The following is a 14,162-nucleotide window of genomic DNA, read 5'->3' as shown; positions in this document are numbered from 1 at the left end:
CGCCGGCGCCGCGAAAAAAAGAAAAAGAAAAAAAAGAAGAGAAGAAAAAGGCAGAAAGAAAAGAAAAAGGCACGAGGAGCAGCGAGAAGTTGTGCGCCAAGCCAGGCCCCGGGAGGCGCTAGCTAGGGCAGAGCTCAAGGAGTTTAAACCTTCCTGACCGCCCCAAACCCGTGGAAGAAGCTCTGACAGGCCCAGCAGCAAAAAAAAAGTAAACTCGAGCTAGCTGGTAGTTTAGTGTGGGAGGGAAGCTTTTTTCGTTTCATGCAACCCCAGGCAAATCCCCATCCCATCGCAAATTAATTTTCTCTTTTTTAATTTTTTTTTTTTTCTTTCCCGCTTCTTTTGAATCCTATCATCTCTCACTTCAATCAGTCTTTGCACGGAGAGAGCTCAGTTCTCACATTTTGTTCTTCTTTCCTCTATTTTTCTTCCCCTCCAAAAAAAATACAATACCCCAAGGGTGAGAGACACGGAGAGAAGAGGGAGAGTGAGAGAGAAACGATGTCCTCAGACTCAGAACAAGTTCCCCTCCTCGAGAGGGCCGAAATGCCCGAGCTTCCCACCGTCCCCAAGGAGGCGAGGCGCGATATCGCCCTGCTGGAACGCGAGTTCTCGGATGCTGAGGTTCGCATGCGTACGTATATCTTGTTCCCATTTATTGTTCTCTCTTCTGAAAGTTGCTTTTCTTGTTTTTCTTGTGGAGGTTTTCTTTTTTTTTTTTTTTTTTTTCCTATATACACATGTGCATGATTCCAGGATGGAGTATGTTGCCTCTGTGTTGGTGGAATGATTCTATCATTTGCTGTACGGAGCAATATATAGATGTATATATGATTACATTTTGCCGCGGTGAAGCAAGGGGTGGACGGGAAAGAGGAAAGGGCCGTTTTAAAAGTCTGTGATGGCAAAAAAACAAAAAAACTGACAATCTATTTCTTGCATCTCGATTGAAACAGTGCGCCAGGCCATTCCCTTAATGCGCCCCCTGTACGCCCGCCGCAACGCCCTTGTGACCTCCAAACTCCAACACGTGGACTTCTGGCCGCGTGTCTTCGCGAACGCTCCCGCCGACATCGACGAATACATCCGTCCATCTGACGCGCAGATAATCAGCACCTGCCTGAAGAACATCACCCTCGACCGCTTCGAGGTCAACGAGAAAGGCGAAGGGGAGCCGCGCTCCGTCCGCTTCACCTTTGAGTTCGACAATGGCGAGGAGAACGTCTGGTTCGAAAACGATAAGCTGGTGAAGGAGTTTTATTGGCGGAAGGAGATTCTCACCACCGTGAGTGGCAAGAAGAGGGTCCGCGAGGGAATGGTCTCCGACCCCGTGAGGATTAAGTGGAAGGAAGGGATGGATCCTACCGATGGATTGTTGGATGCTGCGTGCGATCTGGCAGAGGCCGAAAAAGCTTTGATGAAGAAGGAGAACAAGACCAAGGTTTCAAACGAGGATCGGTTGAAGTTGAAGGAATACGAATCGTTGGTGCAGAAGGTCGCCAAGATCGAGGCTGAGGTCGCCAACGAGGGCGAAGGGGACGATGAGGAGGGTGAAAGCAGCCCTATGAGTTTGAGTTTCTTCGCCTGGTTCGGATATCGTGGTGGGGATGTCTCTGCCGAAGAGTCCGCCCGCGCTATCAAAGAGGATGAGGAGAAGTGGGAGAAGATCATCAAAGGCGAGGAGCCATTTGACGAAGTGGAAGACGAGGAAGAGGACGAAGATGAGGAAGATACGCTGGAAGAGGCTGAGATTTTCCCCGACGGAGAGTCGCTGGCGGTCTCACTGGGCGAAGACCTCTGGCCCAACGCTCTGAAATACTATGGTAAGAACAAACCCGACATCCGTTCTCTTCGAGGCGCGCTTTTCTAACATGCGTAGTTCAATCCTACGAGATCGTCCCTGATTTCGATTTGGATTCCGATATCGACTTGGAGGATGTGGAGGGCGATGACGAGGATGGTGAATCCGAGGATGAGCTGGCGCGTCCTCGCAAGAAGGTCAAGACGTGATTTTGTTGATTCTTCCGTCTTTAGTTACCTTTTTTCCTTTTTTTAATTTGTCTTTTTGTCTTTTTTTTTTTTTTTCCTTTTTGTTCCGATATTTGGGTGTAATTTTAAAGCACGATGACCAAAATTAATAGCAGGATCAAAACCATAATCAAAATTGCAATGCAGCAACTTGACATCGTATCTTGCAATAAGAATGCAGTTAGCAGAGAAATCCCCCGATTATTCCGGATGAGATCTCGGAGACCCTGTGCACGGTAGGCAGATACTTACCCTCGTTTCTCCTGATTATATGTCCTACTCGCCTTACTCCGCTCTGTAGCTTTCCACCCACACGGTCCGCAAGAGTGTCGACATCCTTCAGTATCTCTGCCTGCTCTTCTAGCTCTCTTCCCATGTCATCTGCCTGTTGTCTCAGATTGCCTACGGTCCGAAACACGCCATCAAGCTGCTGATCCTGCTCCTGCATCATTTCCAACTGTCTCTGGTGCTCGAGCTCCGCATAATAGTCCTCATCGCGGTCCTCATCAAGCAGATGATCGAAATCAGACGGGTTGGGCAACGCACCTCCTCCTCCTCCTCCTCCTCCTTCTCCACCAACACCGCCGCCGCCGGAGATATCTGCTGGGACGCGTTTACCCCCCGCCTCCCTTCCGGCGGTAGCTGCATTCGAAGCAACCGTCTTCTGCAACTCTTCCCTCATCCCTTCGATCTCCCGACCCACATCCTCCACGAGTCTCCGCCGTCGCTCGACCTCATCAAGCTCGATGCCATACCGGTAGGGATCGTTTTCTACCACGCGGACGCTGTCGACGAGGTCTTCGAGGTCTGTGCTCAGTTCGTGGAGGGTGGATTCGAGTTCCTCGCGAGCCTGGAGGAGTTCGGGGTTGTTGGGTTTGGTCGCGAGGGAGCGGATGCGTTGGTAGGAGGAGAAGAGGGGGCGCGTGGTGTTGAGGGTGGCGAGGATGTCTCTGTGGAGGGTTGGGTTAGCATCAAGCTGCTCAGACTTGATTGTCTAAGACAGTGCCTTTCTAGGGCGGTTCTTTAGGAGGGAAAAAGGTTTCGTACGCTTGAACTTGGAGGAAGGGGTCGTTGTCGTCGGGATTCATGCTGGACAATTCTAGGATATCACGAGATGATCTATGAGAAATGGCTAGGAGCTGATAAGTCTGGTATTCTATGTTTCTCCGCGCCGGATGGCTGCTATCATTCAAAAGAAGTCAGCTTGGCCAATGCCATTGTTGACAGCTTGAGCGTTGATGACGATGCCCGCAGTCGGCGCCCGGTCTTGGCAGCGAAAGCGGTTTCTTGGTGGCAGTCAGGCACCGAAAAGGTTAACTAAATACTGAAGCATCCGTCTTTTTCGCATCCTGAGACGAGGCCCGGAGCGACTATTGGGAAAATTGGAAGAGCTGGCTCCGTGAGATTTCCTTTTTCCTGGACGACCAACATTCTTCTAGTGCTTCTCCCGGAGGCCACTGTCCGGTTAAAGCTCTTTCCTCTTTTTTTTTTTTTTTTTTTTTTTTTTTTTTTTTTCGGTCTGGTTTCAAAGTCATGATACCCAAGAAACCCCTCCCCCTCGCTGACGAGTGGGAAGATCCAGACAGTTATGTGAAATCTCTTTTGTCATTTGCGACCTCCTCCGTATTATGGTCCAATCTCTGTGGAGGTGTTCATATTCTGGACTTTTTAACGAGGCAACCTGATATCTACTCCACGATCATCCCGGCCGATTGGCGCGAATTTTTTGACTGCCATGAAATCCGCGACATCGTGGACCTCCTTTTGAGAGAGAATATTGGGCCTTTTCGGGAAGATGATGCCGCGGACTCGGGATCCATGGAGAACGGAAACCACAACACCTGGCGAAATGGACCGAGGCCGCCTCCCTCTCTTGTGGCGTATATCCATGATATTCGTCGGCATTCCTTGAAGCGTGAGTTCGTGCCCGACGGTGGTCTATCTACTGGAAAGCTTCCGCACAGTGTCGCTGTTGGAATGAACCCTAAAAAGCGACACGAGGTTGAGCACTTCTCTCGTTATGTTAGTACGCTGGTCGACGATGTAAACGCCACTCGGGGGGAACAGGTCTCCCACATCGTTGATTTCGGGTCCGGACTAAACTACCTCGGAAGGACACTTGCCAGCCCTCCGTATAACAAGGATATCATTGCCATAGAGCGAAGGCAGAATAATATTACCAGTGCAAAGGGAAAGGATGTCCACGCCAAATTAGCAAAGAAGACCATCACCATGAGGAACAAGAAAGAACACAAGGCCAGACTCTTAGGGATCGACCCCGGTGAGCTGAAGTCGGATTCGGGAACTTCCACGCCGGATGGTGTAACAAACGATCAAAATGGAGTAGCCATTATCGTCGATGTCGTCCAGGAAAGGAGTGCCATTGCAAGCGACAGTAGAACCAACGGAGAATCTGCAGTTGGTTGCATGCATTACGTCGAACATGACATCCAAGATGGGTATCTAGAGCCCATAATTCGCCATGTGATTGAACCTTCGGAAGACAACCCACTACTTCTGGACGTCAATCAAGATGAACCGCATAGTGTTGACTTATCAACTCTTGCTCTCACGCCTAATGACAAAGCTATGCCCCGTCCTCCTTCTCGGGTGATGGTAATCTCCCTTCACTCCTGTGGTAATCTAGTCCATCACGGGATCCGCTCCCTCATTATCAATCCATCTGTGGTCGCCATCGCCATGATCGGCTGCTGCTACAATCTCATGACCGAACGACTCGGCCCAATGACTTACAAACTTCCTGCCCTCCGCTCCCTTCATCCTCGCCTCGAAAAGACTTCCAAAGCATACGATCCTCATGGATTCCCGATGTCGAAACGCATGGAGGAATACACGTACGACGCGGGGAATGGAATCAGGCTCAATATCACCGCGAGAATGATGGCTGTCCAAGCTCCCTATAACTGGGGTACTGAAGATAGCGAAGCGTTCTTCACCCGCCACTTTTATCGTGCTCTCTTACAGCGTATTCTTGTGGATTACGAAGTTGTTCCTGTGCCTGGCTCAGTGCAGGCCGCCAACCCCACCTCAGAGCCAGTGAGTGCTACATGCGATACGCCTGGAACGGCTCTTATCGTTGGGTCGTTGAGGAAGTCCGCTTTCGTCTCGTTCCCTGCCTACGCACGCGCGGCCATATCCAAGTTGATCCGCGATCCCAAGTACGGAGAACTCATTAAGCAGAAAGTCGCCGACATCTCCGACGAAGACTTAAATGAGTATGTGAAGAAGTATCACTATGCTAAGAAGAATCTCAGCATCGCGTGGACGCTCATGGCGTTTAGTGCAGGAGTGGCCGAATCGATCATTGTTACCGACCGATGGCTATTCCTGCGCGAGCAGCAAGCTGTGGAACATGCTTGGGTGAAACCTGTATTCGAGTATGCGCAAAGCCCGAGAAATCTGGTGGTGGTCGGAGTGAAAAAATGAATCATGGCTATTTAGAATATTCAGAGCATCCCTCCAACCTCCATGAGGCCGGAAGGATGCAAGAACCTTTCTAACGTGGGGTTTCAAGTGCGATCAACGGGGTGCAATCCGTGGGTTATGATCCCAAACGCCGGTTGATGGACATCAGGCAACGCGAGGCGTTTCTGATTCCAACTACGTCTAACAGAAGCTTTCCTCCTGCGGATTTCCGGTTCTTCAGGACGGTCGAAGGTGGGCTTTTTGAGTGGGCCTAGCAAAGACAGAGGAACCCAATCAAGAAGATGGAAAAATGATTCAAAAAGCCACTCCGAAGAGTGTCTGGCAGTACACAAAGCAAGTCAAAGACCCCCTCATCAGATGAGCAACAAGCCATCTGCCTGAGCCTTTCCTCCTGGTGAAGGTTATGAAACCAGATAACAACTTGTTACATTACAGGTAGCACATTATACTCACCAATATCTACAATTGATTTCTATTTCCTGTAATATCTCTGCTAGATACCTGTTGCAAGAGCATATTCATACATGAAATGTAGATCAAAAATCTAAATACGCTCGCTGTCTACTAGGGTTAATCAAGGTCAGAGGAAGGAAAGCTAAAGCATCATTGGGCCACGCAAGGTGCATGCACTGGAACCAGGTTAGGAGGACATGTCTAGTGAAGGTAAGTTGAAGATCCGACTTGGTTTCCTTGCGAGTATGACCGGATGCTCGAACGAAACCATGGCACCTTCTTATGATGAGCTCCTCTGTCGGCAAATAGCAATAAATAAGGACTTGTTGGTTAATTAACTATACAGTGGACTCACTGCTTACAACTGTTTGTGAGTTCATCATTCATAGCCTCGTCCTGATCTTGGTGGTCATCCGACGCAATCCGAAAAACTGGGCCCATATAGGATTGCTCTATAGGTGCCAGGGTATCCAGAAGGGTGGGGTCATTCATGGAATGATGACGAGCTGAAAACCGCATACTACTAGCCCATGCCTTTAAATGACTTGAAGAGTGGCGGAATAAGAAAGAAGATAGAAAAAGATTTGAGGCTGACACAAAACAGAAAAGGAAAATCTGCTTCAAAGCTTGGGGGCCGGAACAAGCAGACTTGTAAAACTTGCTTCGAGTGATTTACCCTGGTGCTTTAGCTATCCCTGCAATCCAGTCCGTCATCCAATTTTTGACCGATTGCAGTAAGGGATTGTTGGCGTTATCATGGGGGGCCTCCAGTGTCCAAGCTACATTTCCATCATATCCTAAAATCGCTCGGTAGCATTCTAGTCACTTGTTAAGCAATAAACAGAGTAAAACTTACTCAGACTTCTCCGTTGCGTTCCTGGTATCCATTATGCTATTCCTCAGCTCACTTTCACGCTACCACTGGTGGACATGGCGGGACTGGGACCTTCAACAGAGTGCAAAATCCTCAAAGGAAGTTCAATAAACAGACCACAAACTTTGTTGAAAAGCACATCAGGAAAGAAATCTAAAACCAGTCCATCAAAAAGCGTGGAGGGGCAAAAATAGCTTGTACGCCCCGGAGTCGCCCATTTGGGCCTTTGGACCGGCCAACTGCTCTTCTGTTCTGAATCCTGTTCCTATAAACCCGCAGACGAATATGTGCTGGATATACTTAACCATAGATCATCATTGCTGTAGGGATTACTCCGTGCGGTCCATCGTGTATTCCCGACGGCGTGGGCACCAAAGACTGAGTGGCCGAAGCTCAGCTCAACACGTGATGCAGCGGAAGTCTGGGCGGACCATTCCGTCAGATTCCCCGCGGGATGTATTGGGCACGTTTCGCTGGTCATATGTATGATAAAACCCAAGTCGGAGGGCTCAGAGTAACTCCTCCACCACGCCCGCCACACAGCAGCCACGGCTGACAGAGATCAAGGGGTAGCGAACGGGTCACTGCTTCTCCGCTTGAGATCTGGGATGTGTTGGATCTGCCTGCTACTTCGGCTCTCAGATCCGGCCAGACCCTGAGATTTATGTGAGATGTATGTAAAATCACAGTGAGCGCAAGCCCTATTGCCCTCGCGGGACGCTTCGACGACGGCGTGTGAAACTCTACGCTCGTTTAATCCGTCCTTGGTGAGAAACACGCTTGGTCGGGTCGTTGACCAACGCGTCCCAACGACGAGACACGGAATCGGATGACTAAGCCTAGTCAGGCCCTCTTTCTCTCACGTGACTGGCCTAGATTGGAGGTGAAGGAATCTCTCGCATCCTGGCATAGCAAATGACAAGCATACGAGTCCTCCAGCAACCAAGGTTGAGGATGGCTTCGGTAAAACCTAAGTCCGCTAGGAAGCGAGATCGTGTACCGCCCAATCGGAGCCGAGCACCTAACAGCGTCCCCGGAGACACCCTGGCGAAAAAATACGACGTTGGGATCTCGGTGCATGACCTTCTCGTTGGGGTTTAGGTGGAAGGGGGACCATGTCCCAGGAATACCCTGTTCTAAGCATATCTCGGATATTCCCCCCTGTTTCCCTGCGACACGTGCATTTCGATGTCCTGTGTGGAAGACCTGCCCTTGATCGGGTTTTGGGGCTGGAGAGCGTTCCATCGTGCGGGCGGTTCGCGTTGGGCGATCAAAAGAGGGGGCCAATGAGCGATCCCCTCCAAGGTACTCGGACTTGCGATTCTGACAGCTCCAAAGTGCAGAGGTGGATATCAATGTATATCCTCCTTACCTTTGAGTCCTCTGTACGGTGTTTTTCCTCGGCGTCAAAGACCGTCGCCGCATCCCAGCTTCCCCACCATCAAAGTTCCGAGCCCTGTTCGATAGGACATGGGGCGTTTTACTGGCCACCCTCGACGTAGCCGGCAGAATTTGGCTAGATATATGCTGTGGAGGCAAAATCCCCGAGAGACCGGAAAGCCGGAGAGAATGGCATGCGCATGAGTTCAAAATCCAACCGCTAATAAGGTCATGTCGTGTCGGATCTCTGTGCCTCCATCGTGCTCATAGGCTCGTTAGCGTCTGGCCTACCATTAGAGCGACTTATTGCCTGGTTCCCAGTAGTTGGTCCTTTATGTCGTCTGAGGACCACGAGGCTATCTTGATCAAAAATGCCCAAATGTAACTTCGCTTTGGGACTGGGATGTAGCAATTGGGTTGGGCGCGTCTTGACCTCGTGCTAACCGTGGAGCTAGAGACGCTAGGGGCACATAGAGATGGATGAGGTCTTTAACCACCATCTAGGAAGAGAGATACTCCGACGACAAAACCCTAAGCAAATATTTCCTGTTCCCAAAGCTCCCCGTTGAGGGTAGGGAGGGTGTATTCTACTTTGCCCAATGTCGAATGATGGGCGTGGAAGCTGGCTGATTGGGACACAAGCGGATAAGAAAATCTCTGTTGCCGGTGGAGATAGCAATTAATACAAACCCGAAGTATACGTATGCCGAGTGTCTTGAAGCTGGACGGTCGTCCTCTCGTTTTAGACTTCTCTCGTTCTGCTGGAAACGCCATGCCCAGCCATTCGAACACAAGCACCGATGGCCACGAGTAACCGCTCACTTGAGACACAATAAAAAAGAGGCTTTAGGTGAAGCCACTGACTTGGCGAAGCTTAAGACTTGAAAAAAGCGAACAGACAATGATGCCAACTCCTCTAACTGTCCTCTAACTGCTTTGCCTGGCGACTCGTTGACGGCTTCGATGCGCGTGCTTCTCTAATCGGCGTCTAATGATCATTGCGGATCCACCTCGCTCGGTCGAAAATTGAAAAAAAAAAAAAAATTTCACGATACCACGCGGTCCTGTCTTGGTGAAGCTAATTTCCCCGGTGATAATGCTGCGATGCAAGCGCGGGCACCAACTGGTAGGGCCTAACCATATTCGGCCTAGCGCGCAGGCCACGTCGCTCTTGGGTATGATCGCTAAACCGGCCAAGCAACGCCTTCAACCTCGCCCTCGGCCTCCGCTTCCCCTGCCGCCGGCGCTCGCAGCACCACACGCCATCCCACGTCTTCGCTTTCATCTTGGTCCCAGAGCGTTTTGACCCCTCATACAAAGAGACATCATATCTGCCAGCAACGGCATGGCAATCACAATCCTCGTCGGGAAATAATAAGCGCCCAGATAGCGGCCGTTTCGCAGAAAATGACCATGTCTGGGCGGTTACAGCCAAGTTGTAGACACAAGCCTGCCAAGCCCAAAGTGCTTGAGTTGTGGCTGTTTCTTGGTGCTGATCAGCCGGCTCACTAGCTCAAAAATAGCACCCAGAAGTTCCGTGGAACAAAATTGACTTTCGAGGAATCGTCGTTGTTGGTTCTGCTACCAGGATTCTCCAGACTGTGAACCACACCACCCCTTGTCTCCCGGATGTAAACAACATGTGATGCTACTCTCGTTCTCCACATGCCCCGGCAGCTTCAGAGTCGTCCCCCTTGTCAGCCCTTTTTCGCAGTCGAAAACAGCCTTAACCAACCAAGAATGCGGCGAGGAGAAAAGAGAAGTGAACAGACCCAATCTCCTTGGTCATGATGCCAGGTAAAAATCAATTAAATTAACAAATCACTTTGCTCTTAAAGAAAACGTAAAATCTTTATCTGGAGCCACCCAAGCCGAGAGAAGCGGCCACCCTTCTTGCGCAATCAAGCCCTCCCGTCTCGCCAAAAAAGTTAACAGGGTGTTCTCATCTTCTCATGTCTTTTACCGAGTGTTCGCCAATCAGTGTTGACAGTTACCTCCTCATTGCGATTGTGTCGCTGAATCTCCACGGGGTCGTCTTATTGTCACACGGAATGAAATTGCTTGACAGGAGAAATGATTGGACAACAGATGCCTGAATCACAGCCAAATACGATCCCACACTATTTCCTTTCTGAAAATACTAACACAATTATAACATACCCAACAATTACAGATTTGCTCCATACCACCTGCAAAAGGCTCATGGGTGCAAGCGCATGGAAACCAAACAGTGTTCTCGTGGAAATGAAATCCCACGCTGCAAAGCAATTTTCCGGCGCCATTTTCCTGGCTACTAGGAAGTTTATGTTGTTGGGGAAAGCACATCAGTACATTCTATGTTTCATGCATCCTAATTAATATTCAATTGATAACAGAGAACTGCCTTTCAGCTCCCGTAACTCCTTGTCTGAGAGTCAATGGCGTAACGATCAAGTTGGCTGAGCGTGGAGTTATCCGTTCCGCCAAGTTGTCGTCAAAGTCTTTTTGAGGTAATTTATTATTCACGAAAATACTCCGTACGGGCTCAGTGAAACGGTCCCCCATCCTCTGCTCTTGGCTATGTCTGGCCTTCCATTTATGCGTACTTGGCACCTCCACAGACTTATTGAACTTCAACAATGGAGAACCTGACATGCCTATGCCGCTCCATCCCCGGTTGGCAAAATTTCTATTGTCAGACTGCCTCTCAGGCCGTTCCAGGTTTGACGGCACCCCATCTTCGCTGCAACCTTCTTCTCGTCTGGGCGTCTTGGTTCCCGTTAATATACCCCACCCAAACCAAGTAGCCTCAGACACGCTTTTTAGTTTATTTCGCCAATTCTGCGGAGTGGCAAGGGATCATGGCGAATAGCCCGGGAGCTTGCTCGATATAATCCTTCCAAAGGCCAATCCACGGCTACAAGCGGGGTTGCATTGTGCCTATCCACACTTCCCCGTACATATAGAAAGGAGCTCCCCGTTCTGCCCCAGAAACCATCCGGTTTCCCGTTCTCAGGTGTTGCTTCTTCTGCTCAACCTGAGTCAAGGGCAACAACTCCAATCCGCCTGAGAAAATGTCCGAAAAGGCACCAGCTAGTGTTGACCCCCACAAGGGTGCTGTCGACATTCCTCACGTCTCCAGTGTTCTTGACGAGAAGGAAATTTCAGTACATGTTGGAGGTGCTGGAAGTCGCCATGACAGCGACGACGAGGGCATGGGACTTAATCGGACTGCGCCCACCGACGAGGAGATGTTAACGCTGCGCAGAGTATCTGATAAGATTCCTTGGATCACTTTCAGTATTGCCTTTGTCGAACTTTGCGAGCGCTTCTCCTACTATGGCACAATCAACGTCTGTATGTGCAATCCCGAGGAATCGTCTGTTTTGGGGGAGAAAAGCAGATGATTAATATACCATTTTCTAGTTACCAATTACATTCAGCGACCACTTCCTGAGGGATCGACAACTGGCGCTGGCGGAACCCACAGAACTGCCGGCGCCTTGGGCTTGGGTCAGCGTGCCTCCGCTGGATTGACCATGTGTAAGTTGCTCGAACAGCTCAAAGTCCCAGGTGTTTCTGTCACTAATTCACTCATTCAAACAGTCAACCAGTTTTGGTCCTACATTATGCCGTTGGTCGGTGCTTATGTTGCGGATCAATACCTTGGCCGCTTCAAAACCATCATGTGGTCTATCGCTTGTGCCATGGTTGGCCATATCATTCTCATTATCTCTGCACTTCCACCAGTCATTGCCAAAGGCCCCAGCGCACTGGCTGCGTTCGCTGTTGGCGTGGTCGTTATGGGGATCGGAACCGGAGGTTTCAAGTATGCTGGGTTCTTCCACTAGCCTATTGCTTAGTTTACTGACAGGGCATAGATCCAATATCTCTCCTTTAATTGCTGAGCAGTACAAGGAAAGCCACCCGTATGTCACGACCACGAAAAAAGGGGAGCGGGTTATTGTCGATCCAGCAGCGACCATTTCTCGTATCTACCATTATTTTTACCTCATGATCAACATCGGTGCCCTTGTTGGTCAGGTCTCCATGGTTTATGCGGAGAAATATGTCGGATTTTACTTATCTTTCCTCCTGCCGACAATCATGTTCTCCCTTTGCCCGCTCGTCTTGTTCCTGTGCCGCAAGGTATATGTCTTAACGCCACCACAAGGATCTGTCTATGGCAAAGCATTGAAAGTGTGGGGGTTGGCTATGAAGGGTCGGTGGTCGATCAACCCCGTGAAGACGTAAGTTATGAAGAAGCTGCTTTTTTGTGTGTAACCTGTTTCTAAAAGTCAGTGCCGTACAGTTATCGCAACTTCCAGGATCCCAACATGTGGGAAGCAGCGAAGCCAAGCAATATTCCAAACAGACCAGCATGGATGAACTTTGACGATGCCTGGGTTGATGAAGTCCGACGTGGACTGTTGGCCTGCAAGGTCTTCCTCTGGTACCCTCTCTTCTGTAAGCTTACTTCGACCTGGCTGGCATGAATTTAAAACTAATGTTGAGGTCCTCAGGGCTTTCTTACAACCAAATGACAAACAATTTAACTTCCCAGGCTGCCACGATGACCTTAAATGGTGTCCCTAACGACGTTGTTAACAATCTCAATCCATTTGCGCTCATCCTCTTTATCCCCATTATGGATAGGATTGTGTACCCAATTCTGCGCAAGCTGGGTATCAAGTTCACTCCTCTGAAGCGTATTACAGCTGGCTTCTTTATTGCTAGCTGCGCCATGATCGCCGCCACTGTGATCCAATATCACATTTATAAATTGGGCCCTTGTGGCAAGTACGCGAATACATGTGCGAAAGACAATATTCCGGCGCCAATCACTGTCTGGGTTCAGGCTGTTCCTTACGTCTGCGGTGGTATCTCCGAAATCTTTGCGTCTGTCACATCCCTCGAATACGCCTTTACAAAAGCCCCGAAGAACATGAGATCATTGGTCCAGGCTGTCGCGCTCTTCATGAACGCTCTTTCTTCTGCATTGGGCCAGGCCCTCGTCTCACTTGCTGAGGATCCTCTCTTGATCTGGAATTACGGTGTCACAGCCTGCCTCACATTTGCTGGTGGCATCGGCTTCTGGCTTACCAACTACAAGATTGATAAAGAGGAGGACAAGCTTAACACTCTCCCAAATGCACACTTCAAGGGACAAAATAATGATGAAGAGAGGTAGTTTAGGGCTTGTGTATATTGGCGTCGATTATTGGACTCCTATTATCGAAAGACTAATTTCTTTTTTCCCTTCCAGTCTCGCTGGGAAAGATACCTATTTATTCAAGGTCTTTATAATCAGATACCAGCTACGTATATAGCACATTTCAATGAAATTTGTCGATGAACAGTAATACATGAACACATTTATGTTCAATAGCAGTGTTATTCTTTGTTATCGTCTTTGAGCCGATCCTCCACAGAGTACTTTCACTTCCCATTGGCAAGGTCAAAGGGTTGGAGGAACGGAACTCAAACCTGAAATGGCTATGAATTTGCCATGGATTGACTGGTGCATATTTTACTAGTTCTGGGCTTTTATTAGAAAACTCGGTTTCTAGGGCTGTGCTGCTCTACCCAGCTGGGATCCCAGATATTGTATGCTGGGATAAATTCGTTTAACCTCCCCAGGGCAAATTACAAGTACCGTAGGATCGGCCTCATCGCGTCGACATACCGTACTTTTGGGATCATCCCTGCTCGGTGCTTTTGCTAGGACTTCCTGGTGCGACTTCGGAGGTCATATTAAAGGTGAAGAAGATCTGAGCAGCTAAAAATAACCTTAAATTAGAAAGACAACCTCATCACGTGCACATCAGTGGCGAGGGTCATACAGTACGGAGTACCCTGTAACCGTATTGGCGTAAGTTACCAAAGTTACAAGTACGCCAATGCTTGGCGTTTTTGGCAGCTTCGGGTACTCCGCTCCCCTGTATGTATGTAATATGTGATTTTCCCACGACGAGGCGTCAAAATGCTGAGAAACATATGA

General features: G+C 49.4%; 4 protein-coding genes across 4 annotated transcripts; 3 read left to right on the top strand and 1 right to left on the bottom strand.

The window, feature by feature from the left end:
• The first annotated feature begins 316 nt into the window (after positions 1-316).
• On the top strand, positions 317-2,017 carry D8B26_006269 (uncharacterized protein). The gene is made up of 3 exons (XM_003069737.2): positions 317-634; positions 957-1,823; positions 1,880-2,017. The coding sequence occupies exons 1-3, from the start codon at positions 502-504 to the stop codon at positions 2,008-2,010; spliced, it is 1,131 nt and encodes a 376-aa protein (XP_003069783.2). The 5' UTR covers positions 317-501; the 3' UTR covers positions 2,011-2,017.
• Positions 2,018-2,090: 73 nt separating this feature from the next.
• On the bottom strand, positions 2,091-3,213 carry D8B26_006268 (uncharacterized protein). The gene is made up of 3 exons (XM_066125125.1): positions 3,076-3,213; positions 2,281-2,978; positions 2,091-2,191 (listed from the first exon to the last, which is right to left on the bottom strand). Exons 1-3 carry the CDS (start codon positions 3,114-3,116, stop codon positions 2,115-2,117), a joined length of 816 nt encoding a protein of 271 aa, XP_065981206.1. The 5' UTR covers positions 3,117-3,213; the 3' UTR covers positions 2,091-2,114.
• Positions 3,143-5,475, top strand: D8B26_006267 (uncharacterized protein; the record flags this gene model as incomplete). The annotated part of the gene is made up of 2 exons (XM_003069739.2): positions 3,143-3,324; positions 3,615-5,475. 2 exons carry the CDS (start codon positions 3,143-3,145, stop codon positions 5,473-5,475), a joined length of 2,043 nt encoding a protein of 680 aa, XP_003069785.2.
• A 5,732-nt stretch (positions 5,476-11,207) lies between these two features.
• On the top strand, positions 11,208-13,477 carry D8B26_006266 (uncharacterized protein). The gene is made up of 6 exons (XM_003069740.2): positions 11,208-11,518; positions 11,588-11,704; positions 11,768-11,990; positions 12,043-12,411; positions 12,474-12,628; positions 12,685-13,477. Exons 1-6 carry the CDS (start codon positions 11,236-11,238, stop codon positions 13,350-13,352), a joined length of 1,815 nt encoding a protein of 604 aa, XP_003069786.1. The 5' UTR covers positions 11,208-11,235; the 3' UTR covers positions 13,353-13,477.
• The last annotated feature ends 685 nt before the right edge of the window (positions 13,478-14,162 follow it).

This window comes from Coccidioides posadasii, chromosome 3 (genome assembly GCF_018416015.2).
Source record: "Coccidioides posadasii str. Silveira chromosome 3, complete sequence".
NCBI lineage: Eukaryota > Fungi > Ascomycota > Eurotiomycetes > Onygenales > Onygenaceae > Coccidioides > Coccidioides posadasii.
The sequence above is the reverse complement of the archived record's forward strand: the minus strand, read 5'-3'. Positions and strand labels throughout refer to the sequence as shown.

Coding starts and splice junctions, on each gene's coding strand:
- D8B26_006269 (XM_003069737.2), top strand. CDS start 502: ATGTCCTCAGACTCAGAACAAGTTCCCCTCCTCGAGAGGGCCGAAATG. Junction 635..956: donor GGATGCTGAGGTTCGCATGC/GTACGTATATCT, acceptor CGATTGAAACAG/TGCGCCAGGCCATTCCCTTA. Junction 1,824..1,879: donor CAACGCTCTGAAATACTATG/GTAAGAACAAAC, acceptor TAACATGCGTAG/TTCAATCCTACGAGATCGTC.
- D8B26_006268 (XM_066125125.1), bottom strand. CDS start 3,116: ATGAATCCCGACGACAACGACCCCTTCCTCCAAGTTCAAGC. Junction 2,979..3,075: donor CCCTTCCTCCAAGTTCAAGC/GTACGAAACCTT, acceptor AACCCTCCACAG/AGACATCCTCGCCACCCTCA. Junction 2,192..2,280: donor TATAATCAGGAGAAACGAGG/GTAAGTATCTGC, acceptor TCTTATTGCAAG/ATACGATGTCAAGTTGCTGC.
- D8B26_006266 (XM_003069740.2), top strand. CDS start 11,236: ATGTCCGAAAAGGCACCAGCTAGTGTTGACCCCCACAAGGGTGCTGTC. Junction 11,519..11,587: donor CTATGGCACAATCAACGTCT/GTATGTGCAATC, acceptor ACCATTTTCTAG/TTACCAATTACATTCAGCGA. Junction 12,629..12,684: donor CCTCTGGTACCCTCTCTTCT/GTAAGCTTACTT, acceptor TGAGGTCCTCAG/GGCTTTCTTACAACCAAATG.